Source organism: Pituophis catenifer, unplaced genomic scaffold, assembly GCF_029215685.1.
Source record: "Pituophis catenifer annectens isolate HBS135680 unplaced genomic scaffold, rPitCat1.0.hap2 SCAF_7, whole genome shotgun sequence".
NCBI lineage: Eukaryota > Metazoa > Chordata > Lepidosauria > Squamata > Colubridae > Pituophis > Pituophis catenifer.
The window spans coordinates 81,346,919-81,368,997 of record NW_027256887.1 but is presented as its reverse complement, the minus strand read 5'-3'; the positions used below and the strand labels follow the sequence as shown (position 1 = coordinate 81,368,997).

Here is a 22,079-nt window from a genome sequence, read left to right as displayed (position 1 = left end):
AAAATTGATGTTCAGTGTCATCTAACGCAGATTATAGGCCTAAATGGAAAAAGAGATGCCAGATGTTCAAGCTGGCTTTAGAAAAAGCTAAAGAACAAAAGGCTTTGCTGATACACACTGGATAACTGTCACAGAATACTAAAAAGAAGTGAAAGTATTTGATTGACTACAGAAAGCCCATGTTAACCATAGTAATCTGTGGATTGTCTTTAGGGAATGACAATCCAGATCATCATTGTCCTCATTGAAAACCAGAGTCTGGATGGAACCTGGAAAGATAAAATTGACTCCAGGTTGAAAAGGGAGTGAAACAAAACTATACTGCCTTATTTGTTTGTTTATTTGTTTGTTTGTTGATTAATTATGCTGGATATATTTTGAGGGAAGATGGACTGGGAGATGATTGTGATTTTAAAATTGGACAAAGAAACATCAATAACCTGCTCTCTACTGATGACGCTCCTCTGACAGATGAAAATGCAGATGTTCTGCAAATCCCAACAATAAATATCAAGGTACAGCTGAAAAAAAATGAGACCACAGCTCCATTAATTAAAATCAAGGAGCATGTGAAAAAAAAAAAGAGAGATTAGGATTAAAGATAAAGAGATCCAATCTAAGGCCAACAAACACTGTCTTAGACCTGAAAGTGAAGACATTCAGGTGGTATATAACTTATGTGCCACACAGAGACAGGATAGCAAGGAAGGTCTTGGAAAAGATATTCAGATGCCATCACTTGGCTCTATCTACGAGTAGAATCACATTAACAATAGTTTCCTCTGTAACACTTGACAGGAGTTAAAAGACAGACTCTGGAGAAGGTGGAGTACGGGTAGTCCCCAATTTACAACCGTTCATTTAGTGACCTTTCTAAGTTACAAAAAAATGCACTGAAAAAAGTGACTTATGATCATTTTTCACACTTATGACCATTGCAGCATCCCCATGGTCACTGATTTACATTCAGATGCTTGACAAATGGATCATATTTATGACAGTTGGAGATGTCTCCGATTCATGTGATATTCTTTTGTGAGTTTCTCTGGCAAGCAAAGTCAATGGGGAAGCCAGATTCACTGAACAGCAGCGGTGTTACTAATTTAACAACTGCGGTGATTCACTTAACGAATGTGGCAAGAAAAGTCACAAAATGGAGCAAAACTCACTTAACACGTTTCTCTCTTAGCAACATAAATCCTGGGCTCAATTATGGTCATAAGTCAAGGACTACGTGCATTCCTCTTTTAACGACCCCATAATCCCTTGTGGGGTGGAGTCTGGGCAACTGAATGGAGCTGTTTACTGGCCAGATGCTCTTCCTGTTGCCAATGCAGTGTTTTTTCAGCAGATATGTTTTCAGTGTCCCCCAGAGAGAGAAATACCTGCCTCTACCTAGGATTGAACTCACAGCCTCCTGATTGTGAGGTGTGAGCTCCACCTCTAGGCCATCACACCACTCTCAAGGACTATGTACATTAACACTTTTAAATGTTGTATTGGAAAAGATTACTGAGAATATCATGGCTAGCTATGAAACCAATAAATCAGTCCAGAGTTCTCACTTGCAACACGAATGACCAGGCTCAAATTGTCATATTTCGGACACATTACACAAAGGCCTCACTGTTTTTGAGAAGTTTATAATGCTAAGAAAAGTGGAAGGAAGGGGGGGAGGGATGACCACCAGTTAGGTGGATAGATTCAGTTGCCAATTACAACGAATCCTGCGAACGAATTAAGAGACCTAAAAGGACAGATCACTTGGAGAATATCTACACACAGTCAATAAGAGTCAACATTGATTTGATGGCACTTAGACTGGGTATGAAGTAACAAGTGTGTCTGCATCCCTTTATGCTGTAAGTGTTTGCTTGCCTGTATGAACAGGGAAACACGGGGTTGGATTCCCTGGTTAATGTGATTGAAAGAAGGCAGGCTTAGCACACAGGAGCCGGCAGCTTTCTGAACTACTGTTCTAGTACCTACCTCTCTCACAGGGGTCGGTAGTCCCTGGCCAGATCATGACAATTTCGGACCTCCATCTTTCTTTTGTCAATTTCTCTGCCCCACCAGATTTGTCACCTTGTGTTCTATTATGACAGTGGTGTCAAACTCGCGTCGTCACATGATGCATCGTGACTTTTTTCCCTTTCGCTAAACCGGGGGTGGGCGTGGCCAGCACATGACTCACCCGGCCCGCGGGCCGCGAGTTTGACACCCCTGTATTATGAGGAGTCATCATACTTATGGACAGTGTTCTGAGTTCCTTTACATAATTTCTTTCCAACTTTCCACAAAGTTGGAAAGAATAAATATATTTAGCCCGGAGAGCTATTTGAAGTGCTAGGATAGTATTTCTGAGAGCAGAATTCAAATGGTCATTTATCCATGGCTGTGACTAAGGTGCTGGATGAGCCTCTGGGAGACCAAGGTTCTCATCCTTTCACAGCCATGGATTACTCTCAGGTCGCTCTCAGAACACTCTGCCTTAGAATTATAATAGAGAGAAACTGAATGCAAGGAGGCTGGATGAAGGATAGGAAATAAATTTAACCAATTAAAATATGAAAATTGCTGAGTAAACCTGGAGAAATCGCAGCCTTCAGCAACTTTATAGGGTTGCTGTTATTCTTCCATGTTCTGTAACAGGGATGTCAAACTCAATATAATTGAGGGCTGCATCTCGGTTGTGTTTGACCTCAGGGGGCCAGGGTGGCTGTGGCCAGCTCGACGTCACTCATGTCGGGGGCGCCTGTGGTGGCCCAAGCGCTCTGCCAGTGAAAACAGGCTCCTGAGCTCCGTTTTTGGATATGTTGGCCTCCTGCAACCCGCTGCCAACGAAAACGGAGCTCAGTTTTCGCTAGCAGAGGCACTGCGGGCCGGTCCTTTGCTGTTTCCAGGATGGCCCTGAGGGCCAGATCTAAGCACCCCAGAGGCCGGATCCGGCCCATGAGTTTGACACCCCTGTTCTATAGGATAAAAAGAGAGGGACGTGAACTGCATATATTTCTGGAAGAAGAGCACAGAAATCTTTGCAGAAGACTTTTCAAACAACATTATCTAAATTAAATCCGTGTTAACAATGCACAATGATGTAAATTTCAGTGTAGAAAGGCTGTTTGAAAATATTGAAAATATTATAAATATACCAAGTACGGTAGATAATAATACTTACAGTACTGTGAAATACAACACTGTGGCCTTTTCCCAAACTTTCTATGTGAGCAGAAAGGTTAAAGCAAATAGCTCGATGCCGTATGGCGTCCAAGGTCTGTGCATCAAAGAAGTCATGAGGTCTTGCTAAGGAAGAAAAAAAAACAAAGCAAGCCTTCAACTACAATGCAAGAGTGCATGAAACATATTTAACTGTTCAGCTTTTCTGATCTTACTTTAAGGAAGGAAGATTACGCCTTCTGCTTTCATAGCACAGGCTGTGAAGTATATATATATATATACACAATGATCCTATTTTTAAAATTATTAAACTGTTCTTACTATGAGTAAGTCTTCCACTAATGTTTCATTGAAGTTTGCCTTTTGTAATTTAAATGCAATATTCCAAAGTCTGCATTCAGGTGAGAAAAGGAAAGGTTTAGGAGGTCTTTTTCTTCTGAAAAATCCTTTTAAGCATTTGAAAACTGGAATTACATTTTCCACTTTCAAAATTAACCCTTCCCAGTGCATTCAGTGTTAATTTTCCAGTCTCCAAATCAATGTCCTTGATCTTCCCCAGACCAATTTTTCTGATTTCAATTTTTCTTTTCAGAACTAGACATAACATTCAAGGAAGGATCTGATAAACAGAAGATAAAGTGAAACCTTCATGTGATTTGGAAAAAACACAACACTCTGTAATAACATTAACAAAACTATGGTTGTTTTATTTTGCAACCACATCACACTGCCATCTTACTTTCATTTGCAAGCAACTAGTATTACAAGATCATTATTGCAAAAATAGCAAAACTTCCATTTAACAGGTTTTGAAGCAATAGGTTTTGGACTTAATAAATATCAGTCCCAACTTCTCTCAGAATACACAAATCCATTGTTTAGGAAATATGTTGCCTATATGTGCATTAACATACCTTCTTGGGCAACCATTTCACTGTTATTTATTTTGTTCATGTATTGTTTCCCAGAAACATATTAGTTGGTGATTTCTGGCTTCCAGCTTCTTAGCATTTAAGTCTGACACTTATGATAACCTGGTTCAGCTTTTGGCTCTGCTTTTATTATTATTTTTTTTGCTGCTCACCGATTCCTTGGTTTATTTGGTGTTTTTTTTTTTTGTTTTTTGTTTTTGTTTAATTTTGGCTCCTTGATTAACCCAGACCAAGAAGCTGAATTATAGACATTCCCTATTTCTAATGGTCCTTTAAATTGAGGCTGCACTGCACTATTTCTAAGCTAGATATCTCCAATGTTATATTTGTGTGCTTAACTAACCTGAGTTAAGTTGGCATTGCTCTGTTATTCAGTAAATATACATATATTTTTATAGCTATGGAGGGACCTTATAGGTCATCTAGTCCAACCCTCCCCCCCCACTCAAGCAGGAGACCCTACACCATTTCTGACAGATGGCAGTCCAATCTTTTCTTGAAAGTCTCAAGTGATGAAGCTCCCACAACTTCCGAAGGCAACTTCTGTTCCATGGGTTGATTGTTCTCACTGTCAGAAAGTTCCTCCTCATTTCTAAGTTGAATCTCTCCTTGGTCAGTTTCCATCCATTATTCCTTGTCTGGCCTTCAGGTGCTTTGGAAAACAGCTTGACCCCCTCCTCTCTGTGGCAGCCCCTCAAATATTGGAACATATCTATCATGTCTCCCCTGGTCCATCTCTTCACTAGACTAGCCATGCCCAGTTCCTGCAACCATTCTTCGTATGTTTTAGCCTCCAGTCCCCTAATCATCCTAGTTCCTCTCCTCTGCACTTTTTTTAGAGTCTCAACATCTTTTTTATAGTGTGGTGATCAAAACTGGATGCAGTACTCTAGGTGTGGTCTTACTAGGGCTTTATAGAGTCGTATTAGTACCTCACTTGATCTTAATTGCAATTATCTGAATCCAATTCAAAGACAATGAAATAAATACAAAATATAAGAAAGTTAAATTTTCATTTATCACACTGAGCATATAAATGCTACTGTTTGAGCTCAACTGAACTACAATAATGTGAATAGAAGATATGAATTTATATTTTGCCACTTTAATAACATTTTTTAAATGTTCTTGAAGAAGTATTTGATCTAACATTGTTTTCACTGTGTGGACTGCAAATCAAATGGAATGTCATGGGGAAAATGGGTGCTCACAGACACTTTTAAATTTGAGCTGGGGTTTTTTTTTAAAGACAATTTTTTTGATAATATTTTTTTTTTGGAAGGCATCCAAATGGAAGGTTGGTGAGCTGAATAAATTGCCCAGGCTTATGGATCTTAGTTCTCTTCAGCTGTTCAGCAAAGAACTATTTTAACTACCAAATGAGCATATATTAAATATATATTGAGGTAGATTTCCTTCATCACTTGTCCACTATAATTAGATATATCTCATACAGAAAAATAACAACAGAACAAGGATAACACTTCAGCTGATTATGCACCAAAATCATCTGGCATCAGTGAATTAAATCCAGCAATGCTAAGCTTTGGTTTTTTGAAGAATACCTTTATGCAAGATCAAGTCGCTGAAGATACGGATCACTTCATAATTCTCAACAAACAATATTATATTTAAACAGGCAGTGGGATTAAGAAAAACCTATTTGTGATATCGATCAGTGATATTTATCAAAGTATTCATATATGACATCTGCCTCTAGCACTAAATGATGAAGTCAGTCATTACCAAGTCAGAAGGCTGTAGGAAACTAGAATACTCACCGAAATATGGCAAACAACAGAAGAAGAATAAAAAATGTTCTAACTAAGCTTATAGGAGGAAATCTGGAAAGTGGAACAGTGGCAACACATTGGAAGAGGTACATATAATACAGTACTTATTAATACAAAAGAAAAGACACTTTAACAGAATGAACGAACTATCGTACAAATAACCTTGATTTTATAAGCTAGTAAAATGATGCTTAAGCTCACCCAGGGCAGATTAGACACCTACACAGAAAAAGAGATGCCAGATGTTCAAGCTGGCTTTAGAAAAGGCCAAGGAACATGAGACCTGATTGCCGATGAATGCTAGATAATCGAGAAAGCTAAACAATATCAAAAAGAAGCCACTATGTGTTTAATTTATTATAGAAAGTCCTTTGATTGCATCCATCACGAATGTGCTTAGAAAAATGGGGATCCCAGAATATCCCATTCTCATGAGATACCTACATACAAGTGAGGAAGCCACAATGTGGACAGAACATGGTGAAATGGAGAGTTCCAGATTGACACAGGAGTGCAACCAGGATGTATATTCTCCCCTTATCTACATGCCGAATATATATTAAGGGAAAGCTGATATTAAGGGAAAGCTGAACTGGAGGAAGATCAATGTAGTTTTAAAACTGGAGGAAGAAAAATCAATACCCTGTGCGTTATTGATGAGACTACTCTGATAGCAAAAATACAAAGGATCTGCAAGCTCTAGTAATAAAAGTTAAGGAGAAAAGTGAAAAAAATAGGGACTAAAATTATATATTGTCTAAAGTGATATTAGGAAGAACAATCACTCTTAGAATTGACAATGAAGATACTGAAGTAATGGATAATTTCTGCTTTTTAGGATCAACCAACAATAGTGAAGGAAGAAACAGTAAAGAAATACAACACGGATTGTCACTTGGTAGAGCACCCATGAAAGCCTTGGAAAATATATTCAAATGCTGAGATCTGTCCATTACCTAAAAAGATCAGAAAAGTGCAAACTATGGAAATCACTGTTAAAGCTGGAATTTGAAGAAGCAGGAAAGAAGACTACTGATATTTTTTTGAACTTTGGGGTTGGAGAAAACACGTGAGAATATTGTAGATAGCCGAGAGAACAACCAAACAGATATCAGATAACAAATGGCCAAGCTCAAATTATCCTACTTTGGATTCATTTTGGGAAGATTTGTCTCTCTGAGAAGCCTCTAATGCTGGTAAAGTTGGAAGAAAAGAAGACAATCAGCAGCCAGATGGATGAATTCATTTATGGCAATGGATCTGCCATTAAAAGATCTGAAATACCAGGGTTTTTTGTCATGAAAAAAAAATCTATTGATGGACTGTCTGTTAAAATAAAGCCAGGTCATGGTACACACTTGAAAGTAAATCAAGAAGCCTGTAATTGTGGGATCTCTCTGGCAAGAACAAAGAATGCTTATCTACAGGAAATATGCATGTGTAAATCTTGTAACAATTCTGGGTAATTAGAAAGCTGATAAAAGTAACAAGGGTTAGACAACTTGCAGGCCTCAGCTAAAAATTAGGAATAGAGATGGCCTGCAGCCAATGTGTATTAGACAACTCCTGAGGCATTCACTAGCCAAGACTAAGGAATAGGGACAGCTAGAGACCAATAAAACAAATTGTAGAATTATTACTAAAATGTTTATTAGATGACATTTCTTATTATCTCGCCTTGTCCCGCCTTCTCTTTTAAATGTATAAAGCTTATTTAATCCTTTGTTCTTGGTTCTTGGCATTTTGGCCAGGAGCCCTTTTCCTTGGCGTACTCCAATAAAAAGCAATCAGAAAATCTGCACCTCGTGTCTGGCGTCCATCATTGGCTTCGGCACCAGGCTCAGACCCGAACTGGAAACAACACTATGTAGACGATAAGAGTTGACGGCAACTTGATGGCACATAATTGAACAATATATTCAATACTTAAAACTATAGTCACAGAGAAATGAAAATGCATTCATGAAACAGCATGCAACAATTTGGATTTATGTATCAGATTCAGCTATGTTTTTGACTTTAGCTTAATGTGTTGCATGAATATGGTCCCTATGGCTTGGAAATCATTTTTCATATATACTACTACAAATCCAGACAATAGTGTTTGTAAGACAAAACGTGACTTTCAACCAAACTAGTGGAACCAAGTCAAGCTACCAGAATATCATAGCTTAAATCAGGAGATGTAACTAGGAACATAATTCAGCTCTACGTTCTACGGCTTCAATTCCAAAGCTTATTTATGCTTTATTATTTTGATTTAAAACCATGCAATATCTGCCAAGCATGGCAGTTTAGAAACACAGAAGCACATGAACCTCTAATGTTCATAATTTAGATTCAGCAAGATTATGATTATTTTCAATGACATATTCCATGATTGAAACATGTTATTTTTTATTACTGTCCTGGAGAATTTTCATAATATATTATATATTCAATTTTAAAATTGGTTTTAAACAGTTCGGGGTTTTAAATTTGTCGGAGCCAAAACTATTTAATTTGATTTTATTCTACTTTTAAATTTTGTATGGATGTGTTTTTATTGTCTGGCTGTGCACCGCCCTGAGTCCTTCGGGAGTAGGGCGGTATAGAAATCGAAATAATAAATAAATAAATAAATAAAAATAAAATAATGAAAATTCTGATTAATTATCGGACATGCAGGCAGGATGAATACCACTGAGATACCAAGAATTGCAAATCCAATTCTATATTCAGGAATTAGGAATGTACATTTGTATTCTATTATTTTCTTCTTTAATTCCAGATGTTTGCTATGTTTTTACTTCTTTTGCTTTCATACTTTTTTACAATTTTAAGCCACCCACAATCAATTTACAAGTTGGGTGGTCATACCAAATAAACTCTTAAAACCAACCAGGATCCTTCGCCCATCCAAAAGTTTTTAACTGAAACAAATTATCTGGATTCAGGCTTGGCCTGGGAAATGCCATTGGCTACTGTGGTGGCTGACTTTTCTGGGACCTAAATATGGGAGGTGTGGCATTTGTTACCATTGAACCTGCATCTTTCTACCCCACCTGCATGGATTAAGAATTAGATATTAGAATGTATTTGATGGTGGTTCTACTCCTACAAGAGTGGTGATACCAATCACAAATGAAGGAGGAGAAGCATTCAAGCCCTTGGTTATTATGTGTGGTTACTCAGGACTCTCCTTTATACTATTTAATATCTATGTAAAATCACTGTGGGAGGCTACCTGTCTCTCCATAATGCGGTATTTCTGCTATGCAAATAACACCCAATTGTATACTGCCACCCCAGGCCAAGGGAGAGATGCTGTGCTTACATCCTGGGAGGATCTGAATGGGATAGAGTAAGTTCAGATTGAGTCCCTCTGAGACAGAGCTGCTATTTTTCAATAGACCATGGATTATCCAAATAACAGTTCTCAGTAGTCATACTGAATGGAGTTTGGTCCCAATGAAGGAACTGATCTTTGAACAGCAGGAAGTACTGTTGTCAGAATGGGGCAGGGAAGTGGGCCATTGCCCAGCTTCAGGTGTCAAGCCAGTTATGGCCCTACGTGGACCCAGATGCCCTAGCAAGTAATCCACATCTTTCTAACCACTCAAGTGGATTATTGCAACATGCTATGTATGGGGCTGCCATTGGAAACTACTTAGAATGGTGGTCCCCAACCTTTGCGGCTTGGCAGTCCCACTGGGGGGAGAAGAGGAGGAAGTGGGCTGCATGAGTGGTAGATTGGCGCATGAGCACACAGCCCTTGCATGAGTGGTGGGCTGGGGCACATGTGCGCAAATGCCCACAGCCCACTGCTTGTGCAAATTGAGCTGCGCGCGAGCGCCTGTTCCGGCCAGCCAGTCACACGGCCCAATTCCGAATAGGCCACAGCCCGGTAGTGGGCCATGGCCCGGGGTGGGGGGGTTTGCGGACCTATGACTTAGAACCTACAGATGGTACAAAATAGAGCTAGCAATCTACTCCTACTAGTGCATAATAATACATTTAAAATCTGTTTTGATTAGGGTTCCGAGTCTATTAAAAAAACCTGAAAGTTACCTTTCAAAGCTCGACACAGCACAGTATCCACAGGCAATTCTTTTCCAGGATCTGTTTACCTGGTTTGATCATTATAAGAGGATTTCAGAGTTCCTCCACTTTTTGAGATAGATCGGTGTGGACAAGGCAGCATATCGCTTCAATGGTAACCCCCACTTTATGGAATTCTTTTCCCAAGAGGAAATCTCTTGGTTTTTCAAAACCAAATTATAACACTTTCATTTCATCAAATAGGACGGGGGCATCATGGCATTTTTGTTTTTTACTAGTAATGTTAGTTGTTTGGCCTATTGTTGTTTTAATGCTTGCAACATTAGAAATGTTGTGAAATGACTTCATATATATATGTGTGCGTGTGTGTATTTGTATATGTATATGTATGTATGTCTTTTTTTCTTTTTGTAGGCTTTTATATGCATATTCTTTCTAGCCAGGTTTTACCTATGTAAACTAAGTTGTTCTGCAGCCCTGGTTCTGTGAAATCTCATTCACAAGTTTCTGGGCCTTTTTTTTGCTGACAAACTGCAACACAGAGTTGCAGTTTGTCAGCAAAAAAAAAAAAAAAAAAAAAAGGCCCAGAAACTTGTGAATGAGATTTCACAGAACCAGGGCTGCAGAACAACTTAGTTTACGTAGGTAAAACCTGGCTAGAAAGAATATGCATATGTATGTATGTGTATATATTGCCATCATCTTTCTAAAAAGTATCTTTGAGCCCAACATAGGCTCCAAAGGCAATTATTTAAAAATAAAATTAATAGGCAATTTGAACAAGACTTTGTTTTGAAGTCTGTATAAGAAAAAAAAAACCAAACATAATCTGGAATATTAAAAAATATCCTGGAGGCTGTTAAAAGATGCCCATAAAATCCTCCAATATGTATATCCTTTCTTTTGTAATAAATAAATGCACAAGAAAAAGCAACACATGTGAATCATCAACAAGAGCCAACATGACGTTGTGGAAACTCCTATGATTATTTTATTGCAATGTGGGAAGTAGGAGGGTTGACTTTTTTCTCCCTCTGAAACTGTTGGGATTTATAAGCCATGGTTTGTTCTAATCCTGGCTTGCCTGGGAAAGACAAGCTAAATAGTTTGCATGTCACAATAAGCAAACCTCAGAAAGAGCATTCCTTGGTTTGCTTAGCTAGTCCTGCTAACAGAAGCTAAGTGGGAGCTATTGAGCAGCGCTTGCTCTTTCACAGCGAGTCAGAATTCTGGCTTACCATGACGTGTGACCACTCCTATTCTCTTGTCAGTGGTTAAGAGTTCCCCAGCACAGTCTGGCACCAGCCCTATAGAGGACAGCAGAGTCAAGGCCTTTATATATCCAGTATCCTAAAACCTTAAACGTTTTGTGAAATGAGTGGCTGATTCAATACAGTGCAGCTATCACTTATGCAACTGCAAACGTCATTTTTGAACTCAAGACCATAGCAGCATTAACGTCCATCTTGAAAAAACTGGATTTTGCCAATATAGATTCCCCCTCCATTTTTTTCATGGGTCTTATCTTATGAGAGCTTCCCTCTTTGAAGCATCCCAGCTGACGATGGACGACTTGTCAAGTTGTCGAAAGTGAAGAAAGCAGGAGGGCAGAAAGTGCTCTGGGTTCAAAGGGGAAAAGATTCTTTAGAGTCTGAGCACAAAGAATCTGTTAGGAGGGCAGCCATGAGAAAAGGTAGGTAATTCTAACAACAAAAAATACTATTCAAATCTTTGCTAGCTGGGACAGTCTCATTTCCAAACAGCCAGCCTCCAACTGTACTTATTAATACATCCCTCACTTCCATCTGTAATGTAAGACTGAACTCAAAGATAGCAACCAGTTCAGTCGTTTGTGAATTCTACAGCTGAATGAGAACTGAAATAGGTTTTTCCAGTCCAGATCTATCATATGGACTCTATGCTAAGTAATCAGTTCAAGCAAGAATTTTTGCTAACACAGATCCTTTTAGAGAAGGGTTTCCCAACTGTGGCAACTTGAAGATGTGCGGACGTCAACTCCCAGAATTCCCCAGCCAGCATGCTGGGAATTGAAATACACACATCTTTAAGTTGCCAAGCTTGGAAAATACTATTTTAAAGCTATCATTTCAACTAAACTGAAACATTAACATCAGTCTGAATATGAAATTTCAGTTCGATTTCTGAGATTTTTTTTTTAACTTCTGATAGGGTTATATTAAGCTTGTTTCAAAAACTATTTTTCATTATTGTCTACAAAAATGTAACTACAAAACCACAATCTCCCCCCTCCCCCAATGTGATTCCTGAGGAGTCTAGTACAACCCTTCAAAATTATCACCCAAAATGATGCTGGGGAACGCAGAGTTCCTTGCAGACCCCTTATGCTACTCTTCAAGTAACCATTCACATCTTTGGACTTTGACTGTCAGGTGCAATACTAACAGCATGAGATTTTTCTTGGCCTAATAAAGGATTACAGAGAGGATGACAAAAATGACAGTAATCATTGTCCTCTGAATGCCAACGACCTAAGTATTCTGTTCAGTAAAGAAATCCTATCGGGCATAGCCTCTGCCTGCTATAATTCTGAAGCCTTCAACTTTAGAGCTGAGAATAAGTTAAGAAGGTACATTCATGCTAGGTATAATGCTCTCTCTGACTTTTCCATGGAGCCAGATCTTAAATTCAAAGCTACTAATGAGAGGATTTGCAAGAGGGTGGTAAAGAGGCAAAAAGCTATTGAGAGCAAGCAAGCCATCGAAGGTCAACCGCAGGGTTATAAAGCTTATCACAGAACTAAAACATGCACAAGGCTTACGTAAGGAGCGCCTCCGTTTGTTCTTTAACTTCTTTCTTTTGTTCATTCCAGCTTTAGAAGGAGACTCTTCTTTTGCCTTTGGCTGGTTGGTAACTTTTGAAGAATTCTGCTGACTGAAGTGTGTTGGTACATGCCGAGCCAGTCCACTCTGGGAAGCAAAACTAGCATTGCATCCTCCCACAACGCACTAAAAAAAAAAAAGTTACAGGTACCCAGGGAGGCCATCACTGAACCCAGAAGGAATAGGCTGATGTGGTCTTGCTTCGCTATAATCCTTTTATGAAAAGAAGAATTGAGCAATCCCAGTCAACACATTGAGAAGTGCTCGCTTCAAACAGGACATCAATTATTAAAGATTACCTTCTCTTCATTATTCTTAGTGCAACATAGCAGGCAATCAAGAAATGACAGTAGACAAAAGTGATTTCTGAACACTAGAGCAGTAACACAGTTCCGGTGATGTGAGAACATAGCCAACAATGTGAAATCATACCAACTGCAAAAGGTTTTTTGCGTAGTTAATAGCAGATATTAATGGGTTTTTGTTTGTGTGAATGAATACTTACTCTTTTATACAGAAACAAATCTAACAATAAGATTAAGTCAATAAGATTAGCAAAAGTCAGTTGAAGTATTGCATTTCCTTAAATATGATGATTAAAATAGATGTAATATTCTATGACAACAATTCCTGTTGTCAGGAAGCGATTATCTGTTTGTTTGTCTGTCTGTCTACCAACCAACCAACCAACCAACCAACCAACCAACCAACCAACCAACCTTTCCTCTCTAACATCAGAAACATTAACCAAGAGGACATGTACAAAAACACACATGTCCTCTTGGTTAATGTACTAAATGGCCTTCCACTTAAGGTTTTTCTTTCAACTGTCGTTTAATGATTTGAAACTGCTACTAATCAAATCTACAGGATTTTTTAATTAGGTGGGACGTGAGTTCTCCCCAGCACAGAAAGCCTTTCATAGGGCAGAGGCATAAACAAAATTAGCAAAATGTTCCAAAATCAACACCAGAACCATAATTTTGGTTCTGGTGAACTGCCAAGATTAAAGTAGGTGTATAAAGAAATCAAGTATAATTTCTCTCTCTTATCCACCTGGGTTTGGTTTACCACCTATGAAGGCTGCTTGGTTAATGATTTGGTCACAAGGATCTATACTGTGAAATTCCCAAGTGTGAAGTTTTCTCTGTAAATAGGGAAACTTCCACTGATGAATAGACTGGCTATGGGCACATTGACAGACATGGCTCTGTGAGAACATCAAATGCCAATGACATGGAGCCTGCCCATTCGTATCTGACTCTAGGGGGCAGTGCATATGCAGTCCATTTCATAGCCAAGGGAGCCAGCGTTGTCTGAAGATGTTTCCATGGTCATGTGGCCAGCATGACTATATGCTGAGGCTCACAGAACACTGCTATCTTCCCACCAAAGTGGTCCTACCTATCTACTCACATTTGCATGATTCTGAACTGCTAGGTGGGCAGGAGCTGGGGCAAGTAACAGGAGCTCAGCCATCATGCAGCACTCGGGTCTTGAACTCAGGATGTTGGCTTTCCAGCTGACAAGTTTAGCATCTTTAGCCCGAGTCATAGCGTCCCCTACATGGGAACTATAAGGTAAAGGTTCCCCTTACACATGTGCTAGTCGTTTCCGACTCTAGGGGGTGGTGCTCATCTCCGTTTCAAAGCCGAAGAGCCAGCACTGTCTGAAGTCATCTCCATGGTCATGTGGCTGGCATGACTAAACGCCAAAGATGCACGGAACGCTGTTACCTTCCCACCAAAGGTGGTTCCTATTTTTCTATTTTTTTAAAGTGCTTTTGAACTGCTAGGTTGGCAGAAACTGGGACAAGTAACGGAAACTCACCCCGTTATGCGGCACTAGGGATTCGAACCACTGAGATGCTGACCTTTTGATCGACAAGCTCAGCGTCTTAGCCACTGAGCCACTGCATCCCTTATGAGAACTATACCCACTGTCTATTTGTTTCTAATCCCAATTCAAAGTGCTAGGTCTCCTTTGGTTTAATGTTCCAAATGCATGAACCTGCTTTTATAGATATGTGATAGAGAGGGCTTCTCAAAATTTCTTCTACTCATTATGAGCCAAGCCAAAAAACAAACAAACCCTTTACTGTGGAATAGCTTTTCCAGAGTGATTAAGCAGGCACCAACCTTAAAGTATTATTTGTTTCCCAATTTTTTTCAAGTTAATCAGTTTGTCCTATTGTATTTTTATTCCTTTTTGAATCTGTTAATTTAGACAGACTATTGTCATATTTTAAAGGCAAGTTATTTCAGGGAGAAAGGACAATGCCTTCCTTTCAGATAAATGCATAAATATTTTAATAAATATTGACTACAAAGATAAAAGAAAACAAGGTAGGCTAAAAAGCCTTGGAAAATAACCTACTTTAAAAGGTTTGTCCCCACTATGGGTCAACATATGCCGCTGTAACCAACTCTGACTTGTTGATGGTGTGTTATACACTTTGCAGCCTTTCCATAAGCAAACAAATACCTAGTAAGAGAAAACATAAATTAGGTGGAAGCTCGGTTTACACGTAATTTTAACATTCAAGATATTATTTTAACTCAATTAATTACCCGAAAATACATGAAAAGGTGCTTCTAAATTCACAGAGAAGAAACAGTAATTGCCAAGAATCATCACACAATGAATATACAGCTGAAATAGCTAACTTAGTTTTGTGAAGTTATCAATCTAAGAGGACCACTTGAAACGTTAAATAAATTCAGCAAGGATGGATGGATTCATGACTATTTAAGAACCTAACCAAAATATTTCTCTTTTTCCCTAGAAAATTGTGCCAACGTCCCCCGTTTGCCACCTGTGGGCAAAGTTACTTGGGCACTGTCCAAATGGTGATCTCACTTGGCATTTCATGTATCCTAGACACTTTGAAGAATTTAGGGACTTTTTGAGTTTTTTCTCTAGTATCGGCCTCGTTAACCTATCACAGAAACCACAGGAAGCTGTTATCTTAATAGCTGTGGAGCTGTAGGTGGCTCCCATCAGTTGGTCATCAGAAGTGTCTCTTTTGTCACTTTTCCAACTCCACATATTCCAGAATATAGAAAATAGATTAGACATGAGTTAACAATCACTGAAAAAACTTTTGTAGTAGTTCAGCATGAGCAAAATATTTTTGCATTGATGAAACCGATGAATTCTGCATTCCAGTTCGACTTACATGTTAGAATCCAATCCCATGTTATAATGGTGTAAGAATGCAGTTACAGGTAATCCTTGACCTACACCCTCAAAGGAGCCCAAAATTTCTGTTGCTAAACAAGACAGTTGTTGAGTCCCATTTTATGACCCTTTTCCCACAGTTGTTAAGTGAATCTGGCTTCCTCTATTTACTTTGCTTGTCTGAAGCTGGCTGGGAAGGTTACAAAAGGCAATCACATGACCCCAAGACACTGCAATTGTCATAAAAACATGCCAGTTGCTAAGCGCCTGAATTTTGATCACCTGACTATGGGGATGCTGCAACAGTGGGGAAAGTGGTCATAAATCACCTTTTTCAGTGTCATTGTAACTTCAAACAGTCACTAAATGAAAACCAGAACTTTTCCTTTTGGGCCTAATGGAAAAAGAACTGGAGAAAAAACTTTGTTACCATATATGTTGGCATCAGCAAGACTATTGTATGCACAAAAATAGGAGGACACTTCGATTGCTACTATGGACAAATGGTTGCAGAAGTTGGAGCTGGCTGAAATGGCAAAATTGAACACTTTGATTAAAGAAAAGAACGTAAGTACTTTGGTTTCCACATAGAGACCGCTTCTGAACTTCGTTCTTGAAGTGGAAAAGAATGAAACTTTGATTTTGGGTTTTACCGAGTAGATTGATAGATCTTTACAGAAATGGCTTGTTCATGTGATTATGAAAAAGCAAAAGGTTGTGACTTCATGTTAATGCTTTATTTTACTGCAACAGAGAGTCGCAAGTCAATGTTTCTTTTTCTTTTCTTATCCTTCCTCGTTTCTCTCCTCCCTTTTCCTCCCCACTGCTTTTCTATTTACTTTTGTATTTTACAACATTTTATAATTCAATAAAATGTTAAAACAGTAAACAGTCACTAAGTGAATGGTTGCAAGTCAAGGACTACCTCTATAGGCAGCTAATGAAACTGTAATAGTTCCATTAATTAGGTGAACTTTTATCATTCAGGTAGAGCTGTCATTAGTCTAGAAGATCCAGATGCCATTCAGAAGTAGCTCAGACAGACACCCCCTAAATTCAATGAACTATAAGAAGGAAGAAGAGGTATAGCATAATCAGACTTGCAAGGTTCTCCTGTTATAGCTAATTTCAATAAAAGTATAGTATAGCCTTTATTGTCATTGTACATCATGTATACAATGAAATTGGTTTTAGCTTCACTGGTGCTAAGTAATAAAGTAATTTTATAATAATAATAATAATAATAATAATAATAATAATAATAATAATAATAATAATAATAATAATAATAATAATAATAATAATAATAATAATAATTTTATTTCTATACCGCCCTTCTCCCGAGGGACTCAGGGCGGTGTACAGCCTATTTAAAAACACAGACAAAACAACAATGTAAAATTTAAAATAATTAAATAAATTGGCTCAGATTTAAAACCCCAAAAAATTTAAATACCCCAATTTAAAACTATTGTGTTGATAGTCCGGCCTGGCGGAACAACAGGGTCTTCAGTGCGCAGCGAAACACCAGGAGGTCGGAGATCTTACGAATTTCCGGGGGCAGTTCGTTCCACAGGGCTGGAGCTCCCACAGAGAAGGCCCTCCCCCTGGGTGTCGCCAGCCGACATAACTTGGCCGATGGCACCCTGAGGAGACCCTCTCTGTGGGAGCGAACTGGTCGGTGGGAGGCTATTGGTGGCAGAAGACGGTCTCGGAGGTACCCGGGTCCTATGCCATGGAGCGCTTTAAAGGTGGTAACCAACACCTTGAATCGCACCCGGAAGACCACTGGGAGCCAGTGCAGCTCGCGCAGGAGGGGTGTCACATGGGCACAACGGGTTGTGCCCATAACCACCCGCGCGGCCGCATTCTGGACCAGTTGGAGCCTCCGAGTGCTCTTCAAGGGGAGCCCCATGTAGAAAGCATTACAATAGTCCAATTATCTTTCCTTCCTAAGTAGTTAAATTTCTTGGTCTGATCTTCCAAGTGGGGAGCCTGCTTCCTAAATCCCATACTGCAATACTGCTTAACTGATGGGATCCAGAGCATGCAATCTGGTCACCGCCAACACATTCTGGATCAATTCTACAGTAGTTGATCTGAGTTTTAAACTATTATTTCATTTAATTCAACCGTATGAGCTTGTTTCAATTTCAAATCCAACCAGGGCCAACAGAGTCTATTTTGGAGACAGCGTGCGACAGTTAACCCGGGGCAAGAATTCCATTTGGAACACCCCCAAAGGCAGCATCTTTACGCCTTTAAAAACAATGATCATGAGATTATTTGCTAAGTCAAACAAGGACGAAGAGGGAATGGCAGGAAAGGCACATTCCCACCGCTTGCTCCTAGGACAGTACTTGGCATGGCCGTATGGTTTTGGCTGTAATACGCCAAAACTGTAAAGAATTTTAATTTGCTTTGGAATGAACATTATCGCTTAGTAGCTGTTGCTCCAACAAACCAAAGCAGCTCCTCATAAATTACAGGCAAGTGTGACTTGTTCCTCCTCTTAACAAGTTGAAGGCCATCGTTAGATCCTAGTCATAATTCTGGCTGTTTTGAAAGAATCAAGACACTCAAATTGATATATAATGTGCATTTCCCATGAAAAAATTTATCCCAATTATAAATTAGAGGGGAAAAAATACCAGGATGCCAATTCTATCCTAACTTACAGAAAACACACAGTAATAATAATATTAGCAATTTAAATCTGAAATGTATCAAATGAAGCCCGACTAATAGACATCTATTACATCTTTTTAGAATTTCACTTGATTTGAGTAACCAAGTAATTCAAAAGTAAGTGCAAAATTTGGACCTAGACGAAGTTTGATGTAACACTATATTGGATAAGACCTCAAAAATGTGATACAGAGTGTTCTTTCACTGACTTAAGGATAGGATCTGGAAAATCATCAGAAGATTAGACCATCTTCTTCATAACTCATTCCTTCTTCCCCAATTTTCCAACTCCTCCAAAACCAATTTACTTCAAAACTTCAACTTACTCCTTCAAACCAATTACTTCAAAAACAAAAAGTACAAGTAATTGAGCCCAAAATTTCTGTTGGTTAGCGAGATTGTTAAGTGAGTTTTGCCCCATTTTACAATATTTCTCACCACAGTTAAGTGAATCACTTACTAACATCCACTCTCATAGGCAGATGAATTCATATCTCTAATCTTTACTCATCCTATTTTTCCACTAAATCTATCTGACAGCTCCTGCTCTTCTATTTGGAAACGTGCACTAAATGTTTGTTTTGGCTTTGCTTTTTATTTGGCATTAGCTCAAAGCCTATTTTTTCTATCAAATCTTTAGGACTACCATGTATTTCCCAATATTCTACTAAATTAAGAACTGTATCTGTCTCCGTATTTTCACCTGTTCCACCTATTGTTCACCTTTTCTTCCTCTTCAGCTCACGTTTGCCTATGATAGTAAATCATACATACAGTACAATACATTCTTTCATACATGGGGTATCATTGTCCCATCATTCAGTATTCCTTATAATTCGCATTTCAAATCTACTTTAGTTCCCACTCTTGAAATAACTTCGTTGTAACAGTTTTAAGCTTTTTTGATTGGTTTTAAACGTATACATTACAACACCATATCTTTTCCCATTAAACTTGTTTAGTTTTTGGTTTAACACACAGATGTTAGAAAAGACAATTAAAAAAAAAAACACCAACCCCTCCTCGCTGACCATCTACGTGTATGGACCGAATGTGATCTGCTAGATCCGGACTAGAGTTGAAGCAAGAGTGGCACTGGTCCCAGCAGCAATTATAAGCAATACTTTTTGCAGATGAAGTCGTCACTCCCTGTCCATTCATCATGACTGGAGTTGATCGTCCACTGGAAATTGTACTGTCTACATCCATTATGGTACTGCTTATGCTGCAAGAAGAGGGGAAAAATAATTAATATACTTTCAACAGAGGGACAATTTCATCAAATACGTGGTTAAATACATTTATATCTTGTCCAACCAGAGTGTTCAAAGCCACCAGGCTAAAAAACCAGACGACCATAAATTCTAGTCCTGCTTTAGGCATGATGTCACAGTTGGATGACTTGAACCACTTGCTCTCTCTGAGCCCTAGGAAGAAGGAAGGGGCAAAAAAAGTTGCCAAGAAAATTACATGGCTCTCCAATGCACTCCTCCAAACAGAGGCACAGAATTTTAATATTACTGATAAACTTTACAAAATAAATATTTATGAATCAATTATACTGATGTTATGTTTAAAGGAAGCCTTTAACTGGTCTAGAAGATTATTTAAATTCTTAGGTGCCAATGAAACTGAACAATTCCTAAAGTAAGTAGACAAGATAGTATTAACATGCTTCATTCCTATTCAATCTATGTTAGTGTTTACTCTATACAAGTAGGGTTTAATTTACCTTTAAAATCTACACTTTTACCACATAATGACCAATTTTTCTCAGTAGCCTTTTACAATCCACCAAGATTACAGAAGTGCGTGTGGGAAAACCTTACCAAGCTTCTATATGAACATTTTATAGCTGGCCTGGTCCAGCAAGTTAATCACATGCTCCAAGACCTAAAGACAGAATAAAGTAACAAACGACCTTACAGACCTCTGTAGCTAAAAGCCTTACAGTAGCAAAAAGCCAATGAAGCTACTCAAAACTCTCCAGGCACATGTAAACTTGAGGAATAATAGAAGTGCTTCTGAATTAAAATGCTTCCAGCATTGGGAACACATAGGGGAGTGATAGACACCCAGCAATGTTGAGAGAGTGAGGTTTTCTCTATCTTGACTTAAATTATTAAAAGATATGCTAAGGTTCAAAGTTGAAGCATCATTCAACTGAAACAAGGATTCTAAAATAAGAGATGTAGATGTCCCAATGGACTTCCATTATTTGATGGAATAAACTGTTTTCTTCAACAGAAGTGGAGATATACACTGATACTATTTATTTTATACTGGATAGCAATAGCAATAATACTTATTATATACTGCTTCACAGTGCTCTACAGCCCTCTCTAAGCAGTTTACAGTGTCAGTATATTGCCCCAACAATCTAGGTCCTCATTTTACCTACTCAGAATCAAAACTGCTGACAGTCGGCAGAATTAGCCTGTAATACTGCATTCTAACCACAGCACCACCATGGCTCTAGATCGCACTCTTGGTCTTCTACTGGATTTAATGATGTTAAAAACAGTACTATTTCATTTGCAATGCCCAATTTTAAATACTTTTTTTTAAAAAAAATATCCTTATGATCTTGCAATTCTAATTCTGGAAAAGAAATCATTAATTCTTGAAATATATGCATTACTTTTTTAGTAAAACTGTAAGTGAAATAGAAAGTTGTGTATTAATCATAATTACTAGCTGTCTGTTTTATCAGTATGAGATGTATCGTATCTTTTGTAAAAATCAATTTTTCCTTTAACATCTCTTAAGCCCTTCTTTTAGCTGAACCTTTATGATCTTCAAATGTTTCTTTACGAAACTTCAAAGACCACAGAAATCACATTCAATTTTAACAATGTCAAGGTTTCTTTTGAGTTGAGCTTGATTGCTTATGGCTTCATGGAAATATCTGGGTAGTGTTCTTGGCAACAATTTAGAGTATTTTGCCACTGCCTCTTCATGCATCTCATAAACATATATGCACGCGTGTCTATTGGGTATGTGGGGTTGGGATTTCCAGTCTAGGCTACAGCCCTGGTGTATTTTCTGGAGGTCTCACATCAAAGTATTAACCAGGGCCCAATCCTGTTATTACTTGATGGGGCTTTCCAATTTACAATCTTAGAAATTATTCCTGGAATTTGTGCAGCACATCTGAAGAATACTAGCCTCAGCCAATGTTTTGGTAATTACTCAGTAAGGTAAGACAGGAAGCTAAATTCTCATCACTCAGCAAAAAGTGCTAGGTGACCTTGGAGTGACTGTCAAGATTTTCTAATTCTTAACAAAGTTAATATCTGAGAAGATCTTATACACAATGATATGATGGCTACTGAAATGGAGGACTAATGAGAAGTTACTGCAACCTCCTTTCATTTTTGGTGTTCTGAAAGAACTACCAGACTGTA

General features: G+C 38.5%; 1 protein-coding gene across 5 annotated transcripts in view; it reads right to left on the bottom strand.

Moving 5' to 3' along the window:
- The window catches only part of AEBP2 (AE binding protein 2), a 48,449-nt gene that overhangs the window by 13,921 nt on the left and 12,449 nt on the right, over positions 1-22,079 (bottom strand). For 3 of the 5 annotated variants that reach the window (XM_070947306.1, XM_070947301.1, XM_070947303.1), the window contains exons 2-6: positions 19,690-19,897; positions 15,181-15,288; positions 12,744-12,930; positions 11,182-11,250; positions 3,179-3,303 (exon numbers count right to left, since the gene is read on the bottom strand). In XM_070947306.1, coding sequence (XP_070803407.1) covers positions 3,179-3,303; positions 11,182-11,250; positions 12,744-12,930; positions 15,181-15,288; positions 19,690-19,897 — 697 coding nt within the window. The remainder of the gene's footprint in view (positions 1-3,178; positions 3,304-11,181; positions 11,251-12,743; positions 12,931-15,180; positions 15,289-19,689; positions 19,898-22,079) is intronic. The other 2 variants (XM_070947304.1, XM_070947305.1) reach the window with 1 other exon arrangement.